This window comes from Panthera onca, chromosome D4 (genome assembly GCF_046562875.1).
Source record: "Panthera onca isolate mPanOnc1 chromosome D4, mPanOnc1 haplotype 2, whole genome shotgun sequence".
NCBI classification, from domain to species: domain Eukaryota; kingdom Metazoa; phylum Chordata; class Mammalia; order Carnivora; family Felidae; genus Panthera; species Panthera onca.
Window position 1 is genome coordinate 42,967,088 of NC_138351.1, and position 26,166 is coordinate 42,993,253.

The 26,166-nt window shown below is 35.7% G+C and overlaps 1 protein-coding gene across 2 annotated transcripts in view; it reads left to right on the top strand.

Moving 5' to 3' along the window:
* CNTLN (centlein) overlaps window positions 1–26,166 on the top strand; it is a 311,202-nt gene that overhangs the window by 186,060 nt on the left and 98,976 nt on the right. For both annotated transcript variants that reach the window (XM_078436769.2, XM_078436771.2), the window contains exons 13-15: window positions 1,052–1,152; window positions 9,712–9,803; window positions 14,625–15,160. In XM_078436769.2, coding sequence (XP_078292895.2) covers window positions 1,052–1,152; window positions 9,712–9,803; window positions 14,625–15,160 — 729 coding nt within the window. The remainder of the gene's footprint in view (window positions 1–1,051; window positions 1,153–9,711; window positions 9,804–14,624; window positions 15,161–26,166) is intronic.

Consider the following 26,166-nt stretch of genomic DNA (forward strand, 5'->3'; position numbering starts at 1 on the left):
TTTTGTTTCTTTGTGTTGTCTATAATTTTATCAGCTTTCATTAGCTTTGTGTGCTATTTAACACATTCCTTAGTTTGTAATGAGTTATGTTTTTTAAAATAAACGTTTGTCACCTCTTTTTCCTTTTTATCAACATTTTAAAAACTCTAATTTTATAAAAACTCATTTTAAATTGTTCTGTTGTTTCATTTTCCTTATTGTGCATTCTCCTTTATTGGGTGGGGTGATATGTAGACTGTCATTCATGTCATGACCTGAGCCGATATCAAGAGAAGAGTTGGACATTTAACCAACTGAGCCACCCAGGCACCCCAGGCTTACCTGTTTTAATGGAACAAAATAAGCTCAGATATTCATGTTTCACTCAGAAAATTTTTGTTTGCAAGCTTACTACAGTTAGCCCAGTTTTGTCTCTCAGCCATGAAGGACCTTGGGCATAAACTTCCATCTCCATTCAGGTCTGAAGGTCTGAGGTCTCCATGGGTGGTATTTGATCCAGTCTCTCACCAGGGTAGCTCAATTCCATTTTACTAGTAAGAGTTCTTTGTCTTTTCTTGGCATCTAGAAATATACTAACTTTGCCTTCAGTGTATGTATTAATATTTGTATTATGATTTGCATAGTATATCTGTTTGTTAAAAAGTGTTTGGTACAAAGTGTATTATCTGGCTGGCTCACTAAGTAGAGCATGCACCTCTTGATCTTGGGGTTGTAAGTTTGAGCTCCACATTGGGTGTAGATATTACTTAAAAATAAAATCTTAGAAAAAAAATGATTGGGTAACTCATTTTTTAAAAATACAGCTATGTTTTTAAGTATTTAGCATGTTTATTTAGATAAATCTAAAAATCACTTACTTAAAACATTTTTTCCAGATTCTCACTAAAATTCAATTTTAATTGTTAGGATTTATTAATAATGATATATTTTTCTTTTTTCACTATTGCCTAATTCATATTTTGTTAAATATCTTTACTACCTTTATCTGTTTGCTACACTATTCAGTAACTTACATGTTTCAAATAATCATTTATTGTGTTAATTTTCATAGGATGAATCTTCAAGAAGAATTGGATAAACTTAAAGTACGTATATCTATTGATAAGGCAACAATACGAGAATTGAACACATGTATGGGAGAGAAAAGAGAAGGTACATTTTTTTGTAAGACTAAATATTTAATGCAGGCATTTTTAAATTATCCAGTACTTGATGTTTTATTTTCAATTTCTTGTAAGAATCTTATCCTTGTTCCCCCTCTTTCCACTGCTTTACTTTCTGATATGTCATTAACATTTTTACCTTTCACAAGAAAATCAAATAGAACACCTAAAAGTCAGCTTTATAATTCATTAAAAATTCTAAAGAGATATTTGATAAGGAGAAGAGATGTTCATTCTTTGGTTCATCAGTAAAGTTTTACTATTTATGTTTGTTCAAAGTTTTATAGATTATATAGAGTTATTATCCTCAATAATTCATTTATATTTTTGTTTGACATTACATTTTTCTGGAACTCATTTAGTGCTCCTCTGTTGTCCTGGAATCAAAATAATAGAGTTAAAAAGAAACTTGGAGGTCTGCAGATCTGCCACCTGATTGACCACTAGCCTAAAACTGTTTAGTAAGAGCAAATGTATCTGCTCCAGTTGAAGTATTGTTCCTTTGTTAAAATCAGGATAACTGTATTTACTATATGACTTCAGTCCATACTGTGGTATCTCATTAAAAAAAAAGTAAATAAGATTGATATGAAGGATTTCTCCTTGTTTAATTTAACTACAGCTTTGTTGTTACTGCTATGCTTTTTAGGTGTTGACAATTTATAATTAACAATTAATTTAATAATTTATACTTAACAGGTTTTCATATACCACTCATCTTTCTATTGTCCCAATTACTGTTGTTGTTCCAGTTGCTCTTAGGTCACTGGTGCCTTGTCAAAGACAGCATTTGAGATATCTATTTTACACCACTGAAACACTGGTTTTCCTTTGTTTTACCTTCATACTGTACTTCCCTGTATTTTCTTTGTTTCTTCCACTGGAATTTCCTTCCACTTATTCCTTACCTTTTGGGGTTCTCTAAGATTTTATCCTCAGTTTACTTTTTAAAAATAACTTTATTGGGTTGCCTGGGTGGCTCAGTTGGTTAAGCATCCAACTTCGGCTCAGGTCATGATCTCACAGTTTGTGAATTCAAGGCCCTCATTAGGCTCTCTGCTGTCAACATGGAGCCTGCTTCGGATTCTCTGTCCCCCTCTCTCTGCCATTCCCCTGTTCGTTCTCTCTCTCTCTCTCTCTCTCTCTCTCCTTCTGTCTCAAAATAAGTAAATAAAATTATAAAAAGTAATAACTTTATTGTTTCTGGAAAAAGTATGCATACTTATAAATATTCAAGCAATAAGAAAGAATAAAAGAAGACAAAACATCTTAATTCCATCATTTAAAAATCAAAATTTCAATCTTAAATAATTATCAAATCAAATATCTCTTAATACTTACATATAAAGAAGACTAGTTAGATAAATTGTGCAAACAGAAAAACATAATATATGCTATTTTTTAAAAAGATAATTACATAGGGGCATCTGGGTGGCTCAACTGGCTGAGTGTCTGACTTTAGCTCAGGTCGTGATCTCACTGTTTGTGGGTTCAAGCCCTACATCAGGCTCTGTGCTGACAGCTAGGAGCCTGGAGCCTGCTTCACATTCTGTGTCTCCCTCTCTCTCTCTGCTTCTTCCCTGCTTATGTTCTGTCTCTCTCTCTCAAAGATAAATAATAAACATTTTTTTTTAAAAAAAAGATAATTACATATTACTTTATTTGGAACAATCCAAATAAAAAGAAACAGATATAATCATAAAAGAACTGTTGAACTTTAGGTAAATGTTTCATTACGTCAATAGATGTTAATTTCTAAAACTTCCCTCTAAGATTAAAAAGAAAGATCCTAAAAATATTGAAGATGAATTACTTTGTATTTTTTAAAGCATGTATTTCAGTTTCAGGGCATATTAAAAATTAATATCTTGTCATGCAAAATGAAAACAAGTTATTTTTAAAATACATTTTATTTTTCTCATGGTTCATGAGTTCGAGCCCCACATCAGGCTCTGCCCTGTTGGTGCTTGGATCCTATGTCCTCCTGTCTCTCTGCCCTTTCCCTACTCAATGCTTGTTCTCTCTCTCTCAAAAATAAACATTTAAAAAAATGGAAATAAAAACAAAAAGTTTTATTTTATTTCCCCCACAGCTTGAGTCTTGTTCATTAAATAAACTTTTAATTTTATCAAAGTCTATAATTTAACATATTGCAACAATAATTTCCCCAGGTTTAAAGTCTTATTTTTATATGCAATGTGCTCAGTACTCATCACAGTTTTAAAACCATCATCTTTCTATTCACGAATTCTTTATTATGATTTATTTTTTTGGTTCACCAGATATAACTGAAACTTCAAGAAGGGATCAAAGTAGCTATATTTGTAAGATCTTAGATGTTTGAAAATATGTTTCAACAGTTTTTACAGTCAATGGATAAATTGGCTGGGTATAATTGTATCATGTCACACTTTTTTTTCCCCTCAGAACTTTCTAGATATTATTCACTTTTTAGAATGAAAGCTTGTTGTGGAGATATATTATGGAGAGGTGTCAGGTTTGCCCTTCCTCCAGTTCCTCACTCCTTTCTTTGGATATGACTTCCTTTTGCTTTGTGAATGCCTGAATTTTTACTTTTTTCAATCTGATGTTCCAAAACTTAAATAGAAGATGTCTTGATATACTTTGTTCTAAATCATATTTTTGGATTATCCATGTAATTTATTATTTGTCAATTAAGATCTTCCTGCATTACAAGGAAATGTGTTTTTGCATATTGCATTTTTAATACTGCAGTTCAAGGATGTCAGTAATCTTTGTATTTGCTTACTTTTTCTCTTACTTTTCCTCTCCCTCTCCCCGTATATATGGAGAGAGAGAGAGAGTTTATATATTATATGTATATTCTTTCCTTTGTTCTTTCTAGTATTTATATTAAATCTACAACTCTTCAAATTCCCACTAATTTTGGATGTCTTATTATTTCTTTTCTGAGCTCGTATTTTATTAAATTCAGGTTTTTGGCAAGTTCTTTTCTTTCTTTAATTGTGTTTTTTTCCAGACTGGATCCTAAATCTGTATTTTGTTAAATGTCCATTTCACTCCACCTGCTGGAGAGTGTTTCCTGTCCTGCAAGGGGTGATCTCAGAGATTTTAAATATCTGGCTTTAGCTGTCACCAGTCTGGTGGTTCTTATCTTTACTAAGAACTATTTCTGCTGCTCTTCATTCCCTTCCTGGGAATCCTGTAGATCCAGACTTACAGTTGATATTATTTTCTGTTTTCCTAAAGGACTCCCTTTAATATTTATTATAGCGCACATCTGCTGGTGATGACTTCTTTCAGCTTTTTTATACCTGAAAAAGCAACCTTTATTTTGTCTTTATTTTTGAAAGATCTTTTCACTAAGTATAGAATTCTGCATTGGCAGGGTTTTTTTTTTCTTTTGATACTAAAAAACAAATTTACTCTATTATCTTCTGGCTTAAAGTGTTTTCAGTGAGAATTCACCTGTCATTCTTATCTTTTTTAAAACAATACATAACATGTCTTTTTTTTTTTTTTTTTTTTTTCTACTCTCTCCTATTGGGAGAATGAACTATTCTTGGGCCTGTGTGACTTTTGGAGATTATTTCCTTTAATCCTTTTAGGTGGTTCTTTCTTTGGGCTGTTTACACACATGCCTGTGCTGATCTGTACTTAGCTGAAGACTTGAGGGGGACCCCCTGTAGACCTTCGAAGCTCTCCCTGTGTCCGAGCAGATTTCTGTTCCTTGGCACTGTATCCTGCAAAGTCCAGCTTCCTTGGTCTGCCTGGACTCTGGGATCTGTCACTTCAATTTAGGAAGAATACCAGACCCATTTAGTGCCCCATTTCTGTGCTGTAGCCTGGAAGTGCTCCAGGCAATAAGTGGGAAAAAGGATTGGATTCACTTCATTTGTTTGCCCTTAGGGCTGACTACTTTGCAGTGTCTTAGACACCCAATGTCTGAGATCCATTTTTTTCATCTCTTATTCTCTAGTTTTAGTTGTTCCACATGGACAGGTAAATCTAGTGTCTCTGGTACTTACTTTTATTGTCATTGAACATATTTCCCTGGATTAAAATCCCAAATCTATAGGGATAGTAACCTTTCTCCATGTACCAGGTGTATTTTCTTATTTCCTGCTACCTGTTTTCCCCTGCCTATTTTTATAAAGATTTCAGAAGTTTTGCATGTTTTTTTTTAAAATACTCATTACCTTTCCTCTCAAATCAGTTCTGTCTCCTCTAACTTCCCACACAAGCACCTTAACCGCTGTCACACTAAATTTCTCTTTACTGAAAATTACAATTCATAGTGTAATGAATCTGCTACAATCCCACAATATCTCTGTTAGAAGCTGGAGAGATCTGAGCTGCCAGGTGTCTATGTAGCTGATTTAAGATAATAAGCCAAATGAAAGTAACAGTCAAGCCTTTAATCACTTACTATATAAGCAAGAGGCTAAAGTGGAGAAAGCATCAACTCTCTCTGTTCCATCTTCCCCCTGGAACTGCCTGCTAGTTGAGGATCAGATGGATCAGCACAGACAGAGGGGTTGTCTTACAGCCAAAGGAGCTCTGAGCAAAAGTCTCCTGCATTTTTATTGACCTGAGTCTTGGGGGAGAAAGGAAGGGAGGGCTGGGAGAAGAAAAGTATTGGGTATTGAGTCAGATGCAAGAAAAATGTCTTTAAGGTTACCCCCCACCCCAGCAAACAAATAAGGACATCTCAACAGAGGCACTTGAGGAAGGCCTCAGCCAAAGGGCTGCCAGTCAGGAGGTGTTCACCTGGAGGCCTAGTGGAGGTACACAAGGCAGGAACAGAGACATGCATAAGAATGTGGTTGGCAGGGGGAACCTGAGCCCTTGACTATAAACTCCCTTCAGGGACCGCAGTCTATTGGCTGTGTGCCAGGTCTGGTTGGGGGGGGGGGGGGGCAGCTTTCCCTCATAGGGCCTGCCAGGTAAAGCATATAATACCTATGTTCAGGCCTAAGAAATCACCTATAGGATTAGGCTTGGAGCAGGAATCCTCAATCTTTACAAATACAAGAGTATGTTCATAAAACCACTGTTTATGGTATTTTTCATTGAAAGCTGAAGAGCTGTTTATTAATAAAAGGATGAAACAAACAAATGTGAAAGCTCAGAAACTATAGCAAGTCCACGTACACACACACACACACACACACACATATAATTTTTTGTTGTTGTTGTTATGTGGGTCTGTGGATTGGCTGAAACAATCTGGTCCAGCTCATCTGGTCCAGCTCTTTTTTAGGCTACAAGTGGAGTTTATTTCTGCTTCTTGGCCACAAAAGGACAAGTATAAACATGCAGAGCCTTTTAAGCCTTGATTTAGAACTGGCACGTTGTGACTTTTATCCACATTCTTTGGCTAAAATAAGTCATTTTATTAAATACAGCTACCAACAATTCATATGTCTTCTCTGTATGAGTTCCTGTGGAGGATTGGGGAGCACTTTTAGACTTTTTAGGCCCTTACCCATAAACTTCCTAGAAGTCCTTTGTCCAGCTGAAAGGATCTACTAAGCATCCCATTACTTTCAGAGATTGTCAGTAACAGGCATGACAGTCAAACCCAGAGGCCATGTCTCAATATCAACATCTTAGATTTGGCCTTTATCCTGCCAATGTGTCAGTGGCTGCTCCTTTGATATGGTGAGAAACACCTTCATTTCCAATCCTGAAAGTAATGGAAGGTATGCACTTCTATATGCCTGTGGCTGCTTCCTTTTTGAACTCAGTTCTTTTCTTGAAACCTAGTCAAGTGCAGCCAGTAACAACCAACTCATGCTATCAGCATTCTACCCTGGATATTCCTCACTTACTGTTATAAATTTATTAGCTACATTTTTTGTCTTCTGTGTTTTGTCAAATGGCATTTTGCCAAATGTTGGCCACTGCATAACACAAGCACCGTTTTCTCAGCCTTCTGAAACATGTTCTTTGGCACCCATTACCCATCCCCAAGTCAATGCCACATAATTTAGATTTTTATTATAGCAGCATTCACTTATAGTTATCAGTTTCTGTACCTGACAGCTTTTGCTACGGCATAAATGACCACAAAATTTCAATGACTTGCAACAATACACAGGATTTTTCTTGTTTATGGTTTCTGCAGATCAGCTGGGCAGATGTGCTTCAGGCTGCAGTTCTGTTGTTTGTCTGAAGCATACTGAGTTCACATGATTCCACATGTCTCAGTCTTGGGCCCAGGCTGAGCAGGGCAGGGACTCTCTGGCATGTTCTTTTCAAAGCAGACACTGGAAGCTTCCAAGGGGAGAGGTTCAGAAATACCTAAGTTCTAGGCTTATAACAGGCACATTCTTATTTATTCCCACATTCCTTTAGGCAAAGTAATTCATATGGCCAACCTCAACATCAGTGGAGTAGAGATCTGTACTCCACCCATGAAGGTAGAGGATGATGGAGTAAGCATTTGCTGACTAATAATCTACTATAGTGTGATATGAAAGTATTAACCAAAAGCATTTGCTGTTTTTCAAGTACCTACTGCTCAAAAGAATCACTATACTGAAGTGGCATATTTTAAGTCATATTCTGCAATCCTTCATAATGATAATAAGTTTTAAAAATAATTTGATAAAATAGCTAAAAGAATCTACAAAGAGAAAACATTGCAGAAGAATTTAATTTGTTAATGTAATCTAAGAGAATTAAGAGAAGAGAAAAACATGGAAGATAGGATAAGTTTAAACAATTATGAATAAACAGTATTAAATGTTAAAAAGTGGAGAGGGAAGAAACTCCTGGGAAAGAATATGAATCAGAATGAATTTTATAAACTAAAACATTAAAGATAAATCTCCAGCAAGGTGAAACATGCTCATACATCTACCATAGGACAAAAATAGAAATGCATATTTCTAACTAGGTCCTCTTGGTTCATTTCTCAAATCCTGAGATCCTCGAAGGGGAGGAGAATCAAGGGGCAAAGGGGGCTCCTTGTTCTTCCCCATCACCTGGGCCTAGCTATTTGAATACTCTTTATAAATCCTGTGAAGGTGAGAAACTAAAGTTTTTGACAGAAAACCACACGTGAGCATGGTCAACCAGTCCACCAGTGGACTTTGCTCACACACGGGAGCACAAAGCAGCAATCCAATTCATTTTTAAATCAGTCTTCAGCATTTATTTTATTGGAATTATTTAGCTATTTTTAGCATTCTATGCTCTTTGAGCATAGAACTATTTTCCTCTTATTTTTAAGAGTAAATATTTCACTTAGAACTATAGCAGATATTTAAATGACTTGAACAGCTGAATTGTATTTGCATATTATTTCTATATTGCTGAAAGAGTGTTGTAAATGAATTCAGCACCATGGTGTTAGGGGACTAGAAAAAGAAACTTGGGAACCAACAGATTATTATCAAGGTAAAGGTACATATTCCCCAGGTGGCAAATTCTACCTATTCTAGCTTTTATTATCCTTAGGATAGTGTTCTATTTATTTCATGAGTACAGAAGTTTTAATTGGATATGTCATGTTTCAAAGACAAAAGAAATGCCTAATTCACTCTAACAAACTTGTTAGTCACTGTTTATACCAAGAGGATTTCTACTCTACTGAGAATAATATTGTTTTCTTTTTCCTTTGTTGATAAATCAAAGTTTTACACTGACCTACAGCAGCCAAGCATACTTTAAAGCAAAATCACCTCAGTCTAACACAGATATGCATCCTTTTAGCTTTGTGTATTCTTTTTGCCCTTCTATTAATTCTTTAAGAAATGTTGTATCCTAAAAATAATTCAATAATAAAATATTAAATTTGTCACAATAATTTATCTGATTAGCAAACATTTGTTATAAGTTTTAGTGTATTTAAATTTTAATAATGTTAACTGAAATTTTATGATTATTTTTTTCCTTTAATTTTGATATCTTGCTTGTACATTTTTGCTTGGTTGAAAGGTTGTGGTAGTCAAATGCATCGTCAGTATATAGGAATCATTTATAGAAACAACTTCACCTGTTATCTGGGTTTTTGTGTGTTATACAGTGACAGTTTTCCTGGAAATTAGATTTTTATGGTTTACTCTGCCTACTGTGTGATCTTTTACCTGAAGAAAAGGGGATGGTAGGGGCTGTTACAGTTTCAGTCCACCCTAATTCGGGTACTGTTTGCTTTGTTCAGCAATCACTCTGATCCTCCTGGCAGGGAACAAGATCCAGAGAACAAAACTAGTAGTGACTGTGTAGATAAGAAGGCAGTGAATTCTGCTTTTAAGGCAAAGGGGGAATAGTCTACAAAAGAATGAAAATAGGAATAAAAGTATAGCATTGTTAACCTGAAGATCTGTTGTACCTTTGAAAATCTTACACTGGGGGAAAAAAAAGACGCTACAAAGATACGTAATTATGTGACTGAAAATCTTGGAAAAGGTCACCATTTAGTTTCTAGCCAAATACTTGACAATAAAATAGGCTAGAGTATTCATAATTGAGGAAGCAGAACCTTTTTCCTTAAAATGACAGGACAGTGTTTCAGCATTATATGAGTTACCATAATACATTATTTATTCTCCACCAGAACAACTCTGTGGATATGGTGAAGATGATGGGGTCAAGAAGAGTACTCCAGAGAAGAATGGGAAAGAAATGTCGGAGCAGACATGGCAGAAGGTAGTGCAATCTTTAAGATATTGAGCTGAGGAAGTTAAATCTGAATTTTAACATAAAGGATTATAGTTTAAAACGAGGGCTCATGAACTTAAACCTTGTGTGCATCCTTAATTTAAATTCATAATTCAAAATCATTGGCTTGCCAAAATGGGTTAAAAAAATCAATGTTAGTGAAATAAATGTGCAAACACTTGTGCTTCTGTTGACATAGATTAAAAATATCTCAAAGATGAAATGAAGAGAATGACAATGGAAATTAAAAAGATGTATACTATATGTGCTTATTAATTATAATTTAGCAATTTAACTTTAAAATGGAACATGATAAGACTCTGTTATACTTCAAAAGGCATACAGGTTTAAAATATTTAAATGATTAAAACTGAGCATAGTTTTAACTTCGGTAAAGTAAAATGGTAACATGTTTATCATTTAATTTTAAACTTAAAAATATACATGACCCATCTCATTTTAGATAGAAATTTATGACCATATAATTTTGGATAGCACTCCCTGCTTTAATAGACCCACTTGTATAAACCCTGTAGTCACTTTACATCATGTCTGTAATTAATAATAAAATGTTCTTTAAATCTTAACATTGATCTTTACAATTTTATACTTAATTCATATTTTTGTATATAAACATATTATTATCAAGATCCATTAAGTTGGCTTGGTTGCATTTTAGCCTCTTTGTTATTGTTATAAAGGAAAATATTCTTTAAAAATTTGTTTTAGTGTTTATTTAGTTTTGAGAGAGAGAGACAGACAGACAGACAGAATGTGAGTGGGGGAGGGGCAGAGAGAGAAGGAGACACAGAATCTGAAGCAGGCTTCAAGCTCTGAGCTGTCAGCACAGAACCCGATGTGGGGCTCGAACTCACGAATGGTGAGATCGTGACCTGAGCCAAAGTTGGATGCTTAATCAACTGAGCCACTCAGGAACCCCCAAAATTTTCTTTAAATGTTTTCATCCTATAACTGGTTTGTCATTTGCTACACTAGATACTTAGATAAAGCTGGAAATACACAAATATATAAACAGAAATATTAATGCTGCTACTTATATTTGTTTCATCTGTGACTTGACTTATAGGAAATCTAGGAATTTACAACAGTTGATGTGATCCCTTATACTTCTAACACTTGCCATATGTCAGGTAACAAAGGCTGTCATCTCAATACTGAGTAACACATATCAGGTTACCACAATAACATACAGAACAAGAAATGCTCACATTCATTTATCTTAAGGTAAATATATAATTGAAATTACACATTATCAACTGGAATGTCATATAGTTTGAATAGCTTCTTTGTTTCAGAACAATATTTTTGTTTGCTGGGGTTTGTATAATTTAATCTGGCTATATAATACTGTGCTACTATCTACCACTATCTTAGGGTAGGAACCCTGAGGAAATCTGTTATTTCTTTCCACCTATGGCTACTACCATAGTGGATCCAGAAATCCATTTTAAGTCTTTAAAACCCAACAGGAATTATTTGCATTGGACCATACTAATTTGCCACTTTTTTTTTTATATTAACCTAATGTAATTGTATGAGTCATGATTTAACTATTTTTAGTTGGGTTTCCTTATTTTAAAAGGATGTATTGTAAACTCATTCAAAATAGGATTAAAAGATAGTAACAACTTGAAAACGGTATTTACTTACATAGTAGAAATGAAACATATAAGATGATTTTTTAATAATATATTAATATTTCACACTATTATGGTATGAGTTGAGTCCCCCGACCAATGTTATCCTGTCAAAGTCCTAATCACCAGCATCTAAGCATGTGACTATATTTGGAAATGAGGTCTTCAAAGAGTCAGTTAAGTTAAAATGATTATTAGGGTTTAAGCTACCCAATATGGTATTTTTTTATGGCAGCCCTAGCAAAGTATTATAGACACTTTACAAAGTCAAGTGTTTTATTTCAGTTTTGAAAGGAACTACCTTTCTGGTAAATTATTTAAATGATCAGTACTGGAGGAAAAGTATGCACTTGAGCTGATTTACAGAAAAATCAAATACCTTTAACAAATCCCTAGGCTTTCATTTTCAAATATATATTGAAATTTTCTTTTCTATTTCTGGAGGCTTAACATCAGGTTAACAACAATTTTAAGAGTGTACTTTGAACAACACTTTAATATGTGCTATGGACTATGGGAAGTAGTGTCTCTGTTTTGTTATTTGTCCTCCATTTTAAACTTAAATGAGCTTAATTTTGACCAGTTCTTATGAGTAAACATAGATTCACTTTAGGCAGTTAACATACTTAAACATTTTAAATGTAACAGACTTTAAACAGACATTTTTCCAGTGTTATATAAAATTTTCATGAGTTGTACCTAACATAAATGGATTTTAGTCAAAAGAAAAAGATAATGCTAATTTCCAGAATTGAAATCTCATACTTAAGGTGTTTGTTACATTTGTTCATAACATATTTTAATCAAAAGTACAAAGTTGATTTAATTTGATCTAATTCAGCAATATTTAATGCAAGTAATTATATTTCAGCTCAAGTAATTTTATTAAGTAGCTGTTATGATTAATAATAATAATAGAGACAATAATGAGGTGGTAATGGTGATGATAAACTGTTTAGAACTCACTGTCTATGAGGAATTGTGGTGTATGATCATGTTCAATACTTATAATCTACAAGACAGATGTTACTAATCCCATTTCACAGATAAGGAAACTTTAAAATAGGTTAAATATTTTACCAGGTTAAAGTAACCTGAGCTGGAAGTAAGATATAGCACAGAAAATATTCAATATCCCCAAGACCATACTGTTTCTTAATATTTTTGTATCACTACTGTCAAAATCAATTTTTTTAAAAACAGTATAATTGCTTACTTCCACAAAATAGATTTTAAAAAATACAGTTTATTCTATTTACTCCACCATGGAATTAACCTGTTAAAATATTTTAAAATATATATATGAAAACTATACTATTGTTTGCAGTGATTAAAACCACTAAGAAACTGAAGAGGTTGTAAAAAGGTGATATTCCCTATCTGGTAGTAGTGTTTACTAAATGGAGAATAAAATTTGGCATACAATGATTTTGAAAAAGTAAATGATTTTTAACCAGAGTTCATGTGTTCTTGAACACTGTATTTTTTGTCACTTTATCCAGCTCTTCAGTGAAGTATTTGCATTGAAAAGGAACAATAGAATTTCTCTTGCATATATGCACAGAGGTCTGCAATAGTCTGATACAAGCTCTTTCATATACCTCTACTCCAGGTCAAGAGTAAGCCCTATAAAGACATAGATCTAACAGTAAGGGAATGTATCATATTACAGAAAAGCAAATTTAAATTAGATGAGATTCTTAATATTGTGTTGGGAAATATCCATGTCCTGGGACAGGATAACTAATCAGTAAAATCTGTTGAATTAAATGAAGAAGGTCGACCTCACAAGAAAAGTAGGGGGTGTAGAAGTACAGGTAAATCAGAAATGACTGAAAGTAATGTTTAGGAAACAGCTTACATCTTCACCACCTTAACTAAATCCAGTAAACTGGAAAGTGGTAAATATGTGCATATTTTCATCTTGCAGATTTCTGGAATATTTTATATCCTTGGTTTTCAATACATCAAATATGTTTTCACCTTTGAAGAATTGTTTTAAAAGTAAAAATGAGTCTATATAGTTTCCCAATCATTTAGATTTCTTGCTTGACTCCAGTCCTTTGTTCATTTCCCATGTGTATCTGGGCGACTCTTCTTCCCCACATAGCTTGTAGAATACTGTGAGGGGCGCAAAATCTTGAATTTGAATCCCAGTTCAAAGAATGTTTACCTCTCTGTATTATTTAAGTTTTCAGACCCTCTGTATCCTCTTCTGGGAAGATAATTGTTCGCTCTACTTACCTCACATGGTTTTGGGATGATCTAGAGAGATCATGTTTATGAAGCCATTCCGTAAACTGTACTTTACAAACAATAGTGATTATTTGTTTTTCAAGATTTAAACTGAAATCAACTCTTTGAAAGTTTCATATTCATGGCTTAGAATTAATTACTTTGTCCTTTTTGCCCAGACTTACGGCACTTAGATCCTGTCCTTAATCAGTTTTATTTACGCATGTGCCTTTCTTTCCAAATAGTTTTTGAAATCTCTTAAGGTCAGAAATTGTGTGTTTTCATTTCTTTGTCCTACAACATGAACATTGTTTGTTGAAATAAATTAATGCAATATTGGAATAATTGTAATTTTAAGTTGTTAGACTTTTTTTGGTAAATGTTTCCTTATTGTATAAACTAAGGACCTCATGACTGCTAAAATTACATTTTTCTCACTTAGAATAAAGTAGACTTGGTAGATCATTTTTTTAACTAGGTAACCATTTTTTCATATGATTGTTAGATATTGAAGAAAATTGTTATTTTATTAATAAAGTTTCTCTATGTATCTATTTTTAGATTTTGTATAAATTGTTTTTTTCTCTGAAAATATGTTTTCACAATAATTAGACTACATAGCTAAAGTGCTTATCTCAGAAAACTGCAAAGTTTATTAGCATACTTAGTTCTGTGTCACTTTGTGTAGAATTTTAACTTCTTTTACCATCTGTCCTTTATTTAACAGATGTATTATTGCATTTTATAATGTATTTATCTACACCACCTTAGAATTATTTAGAAATTAAGTACTTTAGATTTATTTTGTCCTTGTGCTAAGTGTAATTTTATTTTCATAAGTTAGAAATGATAAAAAATATACAGCAGATTATGGTTTTTGGACTTTTAAAAGAATAAATTAAACTCTAATGTTTAGGTCATTGAATTGGAAAGTCGGCTAAAATCTTTTGAGAAAAGGTCAAGAAAATTAAAAGAAGGGAATAAAAAATTAATGAAAGAAAATGACTTCCTGCAATCACTCTTAAAGCAGCAACAGGAAGATGCAGAGGACAGGGAAAAAGAGCTAGAACAGCTACAAAGGGGGAGTAAAGAAGTAGAAAAAGATAAAGCTGGACTTCAAGTAAAAATCAGTGAGCTGGAGAGAGAAGTCACTTCCCTAAGGAGACAAGTGGCAGAAGCTAATGGTTTGAGAAATGAAAATGAAGAGCTGAAGAATTCAATGGAGAAACTGCAGCAATTAGCAGACAAAGCTAAATCTGAGATGGCCACCACGGAAGTGAGATCTGGACAATATGATTGTAAGACAACCACTACCAAGGTTAAATTTAAAGCCGCCAAGAAAAAGTGCCCTGTGGGCCGTTACCACACTGTTCTCAATCACTCCATCAAGGTTATGAGCAATGTGTTTGAGAACCTCAGCAAGGATGGCTGGGAGGATGTGAGTGAAAGCAGGTAAGGCTCTCATTAACTTAGCTCTGTGGTGGGGACACTGTGCATATGTAAAGCACCAGCAAATGGAGATTGAATTTCAACTACTGTCGATTTGGTATTCAGAAAAAATACTGTCAGATCCTTTGAAATATCTTGGGAGGTCTTGTTCTGAGCTTATTGACTGAAATTTGCATGCAAAATTAGCCACAACTGCATGAGTATTTGAATAGGTGCCAGGAAACCCAAAAGAAGGCAATGCTTGATTTCTTCCAGTGATGCTATTTTCATGCAGTCATGAGGCTTGAAATTGACAGTTTGGCAGGTTGATTTAATTTGCTGGCCCTTTGCATATTCACCACTGACAGCTAAGGATTCCCAGGCAAGCCTACTAAGTCGGTTTAGTTATCTTGTGACATGCCAACCTGGGAGGAGAAACATTTTTCCCCCTTAATTTAGTTAGATAAATTTTGAATGACCCATTTCAGCTTGTTACCAGATGTCTACAAGCTGTTTAACATCCTTTAAATTAAGAACCATCTTCACTAATTATTTCATGTATGTATTATGCAAAGTCATTGTACTAACTTTAATTGAATGGTGGTTAAAAATCAGTTCTTTAAAGTTAAAGCTCTATAAATTCCTGGTCCTAAGTTATATAACACCTAGTGAATAGCAACAGGAGAATACTAAAAATCTATAATATTTCTTTTCCTTACCCCTGGCTATACATTCGTATATGTACTTGAAGCACATCAGTAAAACCACAAAGGCAGGTGGATAGTAGAACACCTCTTTTTATATCTATGTAATAGGGAAGTTCAGTGTTGCCAGAGTTGCCAACAGACAAATAGAACTATTTTCATAATTCTGTCTTGTTTTATAGTGGCATGTATTTCCTTTTATTTGTCTAAGTTTTGTTTTTTTTTTTTTTAATCCCCAAAAGACATGTGTTTCAGATTTGGGATGTCCCTGGATGGTGTAGGGGTGGAAGAGTTTTCCCTTCTTCCCTTCTAGGTTCTTTGGCTGGTCTCATAATGAAATTGATTTAAGAAAGATTAACAAGAGAAAAAGTATCAGAAGTTTAATAATATGCATACCTCCTGTATACATGGTAGAGGCCCAAGAAAACTGAGTAACTCCCCCCAAAACAGCCAAAACCATCACTTTCAATACCACCTTCAGCTAAAGACAAAAGAAGATGAGGTCAAAGTGTCAGTTATGGGAGGTTATCAGGAAAAGCATAATAAACAAGGGTAAGGTTCTTATGCAGAGTTAAGCCCTTGTCTTCTTCATTGGGAAGAATTTTTACAGATTTAGACTCATCCATCGCTTCCTGGTATAAGGAAGCCTACACACTTACAAATGGAGATTTTCCTTATGCATGCCAGTGTCTCTTAAAAAAGGGTAACTTCTACTTGATTCTCAGAACTTGTCCTATGTCTGTTGTTTCCTAAAAGTAATTCATATGCCAAAGAGACATATTTGCGGGTGGCAAATTCTGTTCCCCTACTATCACACCTTTGAAAATTCCCCGAGAAGTTTCACAGTCCAGAAGCTAAGCTGACAGATTGATTGCTTCATATCTCACAGAACCAGTGTCACAGTCCTGAGAATAGGTCAGTTTAGTTAAACAGTTGTGTCTTATTTCAGCAGGTGGGTCTTGCAGGTGGGCTCCCAAAGTTAGGCCTATTTTGTGTGAGAAATGAGGCATTTAAAAAGGCATTTCTATGGAAGTGAAATAAAAACAGAGGTTAATGATTGGAGCAGACTATAAAATCAATCTTGAATCCTGAAGGCAGCCAGTGGAGAGAAGACATTTCTAGAGGTAGGGGCTGAAGCATCTTTGCAGTTTGAATATCTCCAGTGATGTCATTGGTTGTTTAGGTAAACTTTCTTTAATTTTTTTTTTTTTTTTAACGTTTATTTATTTTTGAGACAGAGAGAGACAAAGCATGAACGGGGGAGGGTCAGAGAGAGAGGGAGACACAGAATCTGAAACAGGCTCCAGGCTCTGAGCTGTCAGCACAGAGCCCAACGCGGGGCTCGAACTCACGGACCGCGAGATCATGACCTGAGCCGAAGTCGGCCGCTTAACCGACTGAGCCACCCAGGCGCCCCTAGGTAAACTTTCTGAGTGGCCCACACAGCAATAGGCATGAAGATTATCTAAACATGAGCTATTGTGGTGGTTTCTCTGAAGTGTATATGAAGTGATCTAGCTTCATTTTGCAGAGCTTTGTGGGGGGAAAAAGGCAGTTTTAGTTCTCAGTGATTAGTTTGATTCCAAGTGGAAACATTAGTTTGGAGAGTCATAGCCAGATATTTGAGGAAACCAGAAGAATTCAGGATTCCATCTAGTTTATAGGTAAACAACAAACCCTCAAGGTAATTAATCAGAACTAGAATCTAATATTCACAAAGGTGTGTTATTGAAACATAATTATTCTCTTTTAAATCACCTTAATTTCTACTAAAGACAGCCAAATTAAGATTAATTTGTTTGCAGAACAAACCTAGTTTCAATAAACTTGGCCTGATTATTTACATAAGTCCAACAAAGATAGTGGTTGACTGTATAGACTCTTCTTAAATCTGTTTTGCTGAAACTTTTCATAAGGAGTTTCAGACTGAACTTTTCCAAAGCTTCTCAAGGCCAAGATGCCAATCCAAGAATTTGCCACTGGAATTGCTTGCAATAGCAATAGATTGGGGTAAATTTCTCTCTTCTTGAAGTCCTTCAAATATCCTGAGGTTTCTTCACCTGCTGGGAAGTAACCATCCTTGCTTACCTGGTATGGCTGCCGGGAACCCTGTAAACAAGCTACCAGGATGTTTTTTCAAGAAGTTTTATTGACTCCATAAAGTCACCTTTCTTCCTTAAAGCTGTCTGGTCATAATCTGAGTCTATGCATACCTCTCTAAAATATGACATTCCAGTCAAAACTTTGGTAATATACTCATTGTTTCCAATTATGTCATGTTACCAAGAGAACAGATTCTTATTGAATTTATGCTAAAAAAAAAAAAATAGATTGCCATGAAAATATAAGAATGTTCACTAAGAGTTTCCAAATTCTGGAGGGATCATTTAAGGAGAAAAAGATGTTTCAATTGTTTACACAGGTCCATTTTACCAAATTGCTGTAAGTCCTTGCTAACTTAAGAGGAAAAGTTTTCTTAAATCTGGAAAAACACAACATTTAAAAAATTAGCAATAAAACAAAGTCACAAAACTTATAATCATCCTTACGAGTTCATTAAGTCCCATGTTACTAATTTTTGTTCTGCTTGAATCCAGTTTTCCCCTTATGTTCTGGAAACTCTTATCCAGTTTTATGATCTTAAAGGTATTAGAAACTTGTATTTTGGAATATTTTTCATGAGTCTCCTTGGAGATCAAGCATTTTCCAAACATTTTTGCAAAAGTTTCAGTGTAAAACAATAAGTCTGTAAATGACAAAGAGTTAAAAAAACGGCCATGGTTAAAGATCTGGTGAGAGTTCCTTACAATGCAGTTGACAGGAGGGGTGCCTGAGTGGCTCATTCTTGTATGCCTCAGGCTCGGTTTCAGCTCACGTCATGATCTCATAGTTCATGGGATTGAGCCCCACGTTAGGCTCTGCGCTCACAGAGCAGAGCCTGCTTGGGACTGACTCTCTCTCCCCCTCTTTCTGCCCCTTCCCTGCTCACACTCTCTCAAATAAATAAACATTTTTTAAAAATGCAGTTAACAAGGAAATTTGGTTATTTCTGTGATATATAATATTTCAAGATAACAACTCGAATTATAAATGATAACATTATGTCAGGACAAATCAGATTTTTAGGAATTTCACGCAAATTCCAGTACACTTAAATTAATAACATATATCTACACAAATATAACCAAAAAAGTTTAGCATCACTTATTTTGATATGCCCCAATTCGAGAGACCCCCCCCCCCCCCCCGAAAACAAACCACCAGAGTCCAGAATCAAAGCCAAGCCGCAAGGGTCGTTTATTGCAGGTTCGAACCTGGTCCTCCGCGCACTCGTTGCCAGTGGCGCTAAGAGGCCCCGAGTAAGGGTCTTACAGCTTCTTTTATAGCCCCGCACAAACAAGTTAGGGCCTTTTTTAGAGGTTACAGAGCTGTTGTTGGTTAACATTTAAATTTGAACGCTCAGCAGAACTCGATTGGTTCCTGCCTTTATTTTAAACCATTCAGCAGAACTTGATTGGTTCCCGCCTTTATGTCAGACTACAACCGGGCACGCCCTGGCTGGTTTCGGGAACGGCGGGGGGGGGGGGGGGGGGGGGGGTCTTTTCTTTGCGGTTGTGAGTACACCTGGTAATTTTTCTCTTAGCCTCTCAATTTGACAACACTTCCCATATAATTTAACATATCAAATCAGCCTAATTAGCTTAATACATTTTTTGAAATGTTCCAGGGACCTTCTGAAATATCTGAGCTTCTTCCAGGTCAGAAAGACTTCATTTAGAATATGATTTGGGGAAGTTTGTCAAGAATATCAAAACGTTTTGGCCACTTGATCATGGGTCACTGTGAGATAATACTTAGTTATCTGTTTAAGGGACAAGACCAAAACTTCACAGGCAAATACAGAAGTTTACATACTTCTCAGCAAAACTTCTTTCTTTGTATCAAGAGGACTAGGTTTATTTAAATAATCAAAAACCTGATCATAAAAATAACAAAGCACAGGGAATTATTTTGATAAAAACACAAAATCTTTGCCTTCAATGTAGATTAGTTTAAAAGGTAAAGAAGAACCTTTCACAGTCTCTTATGAAGAATACACAGATAGTCAAGAAAACGTTATCCTTTTACCATAGACAGAATCAATTTGTAAAATTGTAGCAGCTGCCTTTTGATATTAAAATGCACTCAATTAAATTAATTTTTATCTTAGCCAGTCCTGTCCATCCATAAAATTCCTTTCTAAAGATTCCTTTCCGCAGACTTTCTACAAGTTTCAGATTTTGTCTTGATTTTCCTCTTTTCCATTTTTAAATAACCAGTTTTATGTTGAGATATTCACTTTATTTTCATTCAACAAAATGCATTTCTATTCCTTTTTTTTTTTTTTTTTACTGGAAACATATATCTTACTTTTCTTGCATTTAGAGATGTTTTTCATATTATTTCTAACAGTTTTAGTTACATTTATTAATTAGAATTCCTAACCCTTAGAAACCTTAATTTCTAGTGAAAACTAAGGAAGCAATTGTGAACTGTGTGTTGCAACAGCATTCTTTAGATTGCCAAATTTATGAGTACATTCCATAATGTACAGTCTTTCAATATGCAACAAGACATGTTTACTAAGAGACCCAAATAGTTCTTTAATTCCTCTGTAACAACCAGAAGTAGATAGGCCCATGTTTAGTAATTATATTATCTTATTTGGAAATGATCTAGATATTCAGTGAATTTCTCTGAATTTAAGTTAGCAAAACTTTAAAGTTTCAACTTACCTAAGATATTTGGGGAACTGTTTTTAAGAACACATACTGTTAAACGTAATCTCTGTTAAAAAGTTTACCTAAAAACTCTTACCACTACTAATGTCTATCTTAATCACTGGCTTCCAATAATTATGTTTAGACTACTACTGAAAGCTTCATGAGACATTAGACACAGCCAGCCATCACCCTAAGTTATCCTTGCTGATAAATCTCGTAAGAGATACAACATGAAGTTATTTGACTAGTAAACCAAGGCAGAATAAAATTTGTATCTCTGCATTATATTCAATGTTGATAAATCTAAAGACATACCTATTTTAATGAAACCAACAAACTTAAACTAGTTTTTATTTACCAAAGATTATACCAAGTCATGTGAACTTGAGAAACATATGGGTCCATTTTTGTTAATTTCTGAGAATTCAATTTATATAAGTGTTTAATTTTCTTTATGTGAATTAAATAGAGCTATTTTTCAAGTTAATTTTGGTAATATAATCTGGAGGCAGAAAAATATCACAAATCTACAGCATACATATACGGACATACAGAGACCTTAAAATTTTAGACATGAGACAGGTATGAAAATGTAGAACTTACTATTAAAAGAACAGTAGAAATGAGTTAAATTTATCTGTTCAGATGGCTAAAGATTTTTTTTGTTTTTACTAATATTTGTGGAGAAGACATTGATTTTTTATTTGCCTAAATTTCAAATGACCTTTTCCCCTTTTGTTCTTCTGTTAAGAATTACCTCCTTGAAGTTTGTAGAACATTTACATCTCAAAGGCACAGGGAAGGAATGCAAGTTCCTTTAAGAAGAACTTTGGTTTCCCAAGGCCAATGTTTACAAGCCTTTTGAAATAAATAGCAGAGGTTTTGGGAATGGTGAAAAGGATTGGTGGACTTTTAATTGTTTCTGGAAACTTACCTAAGGTCCTATAAAGACTAGATGTTTAAAACAAAGACAGCTGTTTGAATTCCTCAAAGAATTGCTACAAGGTATCTAAGAACTGTCACACCCATCCAACTATGTTGAATGTTTTTCTTCCCCTCTGGGTATATTTAGTTTAGGAGAGAAGCCCTAAAAAAAAATTCCTGTCAAGCACGGAATATCAGCTTTATTCACAAATTCAGTCAGACTCATAGCTTCCCATCTAATTTCTATTTTTTTAATCTACCCACCAAATCACAGGAGGTAATCCATTTATGAAAACTTTTGCGGATCTAATATTCTGCTTTTTAAAAATTTTTTTTAATGTTTATTTTTCTGAGAGAAAGAGAGAGAGAGCACACGCAAGCAGGACTGGGAGGAGGGGCAGAGAGGGAGACACAGAATCCGAAGCAGGCTTCAGGCTCTGAGCTGTCAGCACAGAGCCTGACATGGGACTCAAGCTCACAAATCATGAGATCATGACCTGAGCTGAAGTCGGATGCTTAACCAACTGAACCACACAGATGCCCCTAATATTCTGCTTTTTTAATCTTTCCACCAACCACAGGAAGTAACCCATTTACAACAACTTTTGAGGGTTCTCCCTTAGTTTAAGAAATTCTTTAACTATGGCTCTTAATTCAGCCTTTGACCAAGGAGTGGAAGATAGCTGAGGAGTATTGCCCCCAGTCGCAAGTGATTTTGTTTTAAAAGGTAACTGTTTAATAGTCTCTTCAGAGTGGAAAGGCAGTTCAGACAAAGAATTAGTGAAATGTGAGCATTCAGGTAAAGACTGATAGAGGGAAATAGTAGGAGTTATGTCAGCCTTAATGATTTTTGTTTTAGGTACCTCTTGGATCTTTAGTATTTCATTTGCCCAATTTTCCAAATATCCACCTCCCTTTTCTTTTTTGATGAGAAACTTATCCCCAATGTTTGCATTTTAAAGAATGGCTCTTAGGTCCTACAGAAGATGGGGGCAGAAAACTTCTATCACGAAGGCATAGAGAAAGTAAGTTTTCTCCAAGATGGAGTTTTTGGGACATACTTGCTTCTTATTAGAGGTCCAGGGTAATTTAAGTTTTTCCTTTTTCTTAAGTGCAGGACAATTCTGTTTCCAGAGTCCCAATACTACAAGCAGTTTGAGTTGAATAGGTGAGGTCTGAGGGTTGGTGACTGGTGAGCTTTCAATTGCTGCCAGAGCCACATTTCTGGTTTTGTAGAAACTTGCAGAGAGGTGGGAAGATTTAAACAAGAGTCCCAGATAGCCAAAAGATATTCTAGAAGGCCAGGAACAGGGAATTGGAGATAAATGGGTGTGGAAGAACGTGGAATTTATATTAGATATTGTGACAAATAAGCCCACTGACCCAATCAAAGGAGGGACACAGATACTGGGAGCACAGTGAAGCAAGGCTTTAATCAAGGTTCTTGCAAGAGCGGGTGTCTGATGGACAAGCACACTTGGAAAGGCAATTTATCTCCTAGTGTGCAAGTCCCTCCCCTGATTCCTCATTGGCTGAGCGCTACAGAGATGATAGCCTTACCCTGACATTGCCTATGCCTGTGTAAGGCAAAAAGTAGTTTGATTGAAACAAATGTACATTCTTGAGGTGACACAGAGACTTCAGTTCTTTGGCGCATGCTCATGGCAAAGCCCGAGAAAAATAAGCCCATGAAATGGAGTGGGGAAGAACCAGGAAGTGAAGTGTCTAAGGGCTTGGGACTCAATTGTTGGTCGGGGGGGGGGGGGGGGGGGGGGGGGGGGGTTCATACATATTTCCAATAGGTTGTAAACCTTTTGTTAACTAGACAGCACAACTTTTATTTGGTATTTCTAAAAATGAATCATTCTCACAGATATGGACTCTAATTTTCGTTCTGAATATAATTTCTGTTCTTTCATATTGTCAAGGAAATCCTTAGGGCTAGCTGTTACACTTCTTTGTGTCCACTTTTTAATTTGGTCTTTCCATAGGTACCAATAAGACAATTGTTTAAGATAAGGGCTTTCTAAAAAAAAAAATTCGGGGCACCTGAGTGGCTCAGTTGGTTGAGCATCCGACTTCGGCTGAGGTCATGATCTCGCGGCCAGTGAGTTCGAGCCCTGCGTCGGGCTCTGTGCTGACAGCTCAGAGCCTGGAGCCTGTTTCAGATTCTGTGTCTCCCCCTCTCTCACCCTCCCCCATTCATACTCTGTCTCTCTGTCTCAAAAATAAATGAACGTTAAAAAAAATTAAAAAAAATTCAATTACAGAAGTTTTTCCAATTCAAAGGATCTCTCGTCTGGCCATTGACAGACTTAAAGACAGAATATTCTCACTGACATAAAGCCAAGCTCTAAAGACACAGTATAAGATGACAGAGACAAAAGAAAGCAATTATCAAGTCTGAGAGGAAAGGGATCAATAGAAAACAAGAGTGCTCATAACAAATTTTTACCTAAGGACCAAATTTTACCAAAAAGCTCCACAAATATTGTCTCCTGCTAGTCTAAATTTAGATAAGGACTCTTACCATTCTCACTTCCATCAGACTCTACATGCAGAGATCCAGGAGACTGATGGGTAAGAATTCTTAACTTCTGCCAGCTTGTGTCCCAGAATCCAGAATCTGTCAGCTGCAGCATCCCTGGAGTGAGTCGTGATGGTCCCTTCACAGGTTGCCAAAACTGTAGGGGCAGAAATGTTTTCCCTTCTTCCTTAAGTCTAGAGTCTTTGGTCTAATAATGAAATTGATATAAGACAGATTAACAGGAAAAAGTTTAAGAACATGTATACCTCTTATTTATATGGGAGAGACCCAGGAAAACTGAGTAACTCCCCCAAATGACTGATGCCATCACCTTGAAACTATCTTCAGCTAAAGACAAAAGATGTTGAGGGTGAGGAGTCTGTCATAGGAGGTTATCAGGAAAAGCACAGTATACAAGGGTAAAGTTGTTATGCAGATTTAAGCCCTTGTCTTAGCCATTGGTAAGAGTTTCTAGGGATTTAGAGTCCTCTATCTCTTGCTGGTATAGTGAGGAAGGCATCCTTACAATTAGGAGATTGCTTAATCAGAGACATAGAACTGAAATTTATCTTAAAATGTCTTTCTCAAACTTGTTTGCATCTATTAGATTTATCTGAATTTTATAAAGATTCCAAAGCTCAGATGTGAGGTTTTCCAATTGGATGGGGGCCACCAAATGTGGGGCAGCCCCATTGGGTGGAAACTGGGGGTATAGGTGGTAAAAGAATTCACTCAAGGCAGAACAAAAGAGAGAGATGTTTACTGAATACCCCACAAGGGAGCAGCAGGCAGGACAGCAAAGGAGAGACTGTCTCCCACAAGACAATGGTGGGGGGCTGTAGTTAAATGGGGAAGGTGAGGAGATATGGGAATGTATGGAATTTTCCTTTTTTGGTACCCGTGTCCAAGTGTAAGTAGCCCATTGGTCAGCTAGGGCTTACATATATCTTGGGTGGGTTGCCTAATGGGCCTATTTGTATTCAGCCGGGGGTTTGGGGGTCACTGTGGGCCCTTCATCCTCACTCAGATTTCTTTTGTTCAGGTTGGTTGCCTGAAAGCAGCCTCTACATAGGCCACACCCCAGAATAATTAAATCATAACTTCTGTGGTGGGATGCAAGCTTTGTAAAAGGACTCTTGCACAAAGAGTCATGACACCGAGGCTTTTCTTACCAGAAAGCGAGTTTATTTGTGCTGACATGGGCTCAGAGAGTTTGTACCTGAAAAGCTAAGCCCTGAATGCCACGTGGTGTAGTCTTTTATGCATTTTCTATTTCTTTGTCTCCCATATATGGGTAACGCATAAACATACAGGCTGATTGGGTGCTCTCATGTTACAGGGACCTGAGGGACGTCACATATGCACACAGCCAGGTTGCCTTCCCTTATCTTGAGGTCTTTTCGTACCATATTCCTGAGGGAGGGGATTCTACCACAGCTTCACTATTTTTTAAGCTCTCCAGCTGATTCCAATATGTAGACAAGTTTGGTGACCACTCTTTTGTTTTTGTTTTTCAACTGTTTGTTTATTTTTGAGAGAGAGAGAAAGGGCATGTGTGAGTGCAAGTGGGGGAGGAGCAAAAAGAGAGGGAGACAGAGAAACTGAAGTAGGCTCTGCACTGACAGCAGAGAGCCCCATGCAGGGGCTTGAACTCACAAACCATGAGATCATGACCAGAGCCAAAGTTGGACTTTCAACCCACTGAGCCACCCAGGTGCCCCAGGAGCCACTGTTTTAAATGATCATTGGGTCAAGCCCTCGTCTTCAGACAGGTAAAAAAAAAAAAAAAAAAAAAAAAAACCTTGAAAACAAATTGATGAAGGTGAGGAAGAAGGATGAATCTGCATTCCCATTTCTTTTTGACCCCTAAGGTTTTCTTCCTTGTTCTCAAAAGCCATTAGAGATAAAATCCTACTCAGCTTAAAACCCACTAATCATTTATCTGTCTTCAAGGAAATCCTAGTTTCAGCTAATTATATCTCACCAGTTGATACTACCACACTCTTCATAATAGAAGTGGTGCAGTTTACTCATGCGTGAGTATGTATGTGTGAATAGATACATGAAAGCTAAGTAACACAGTTCTAATTTCATCGTATTGGTACACGTGCA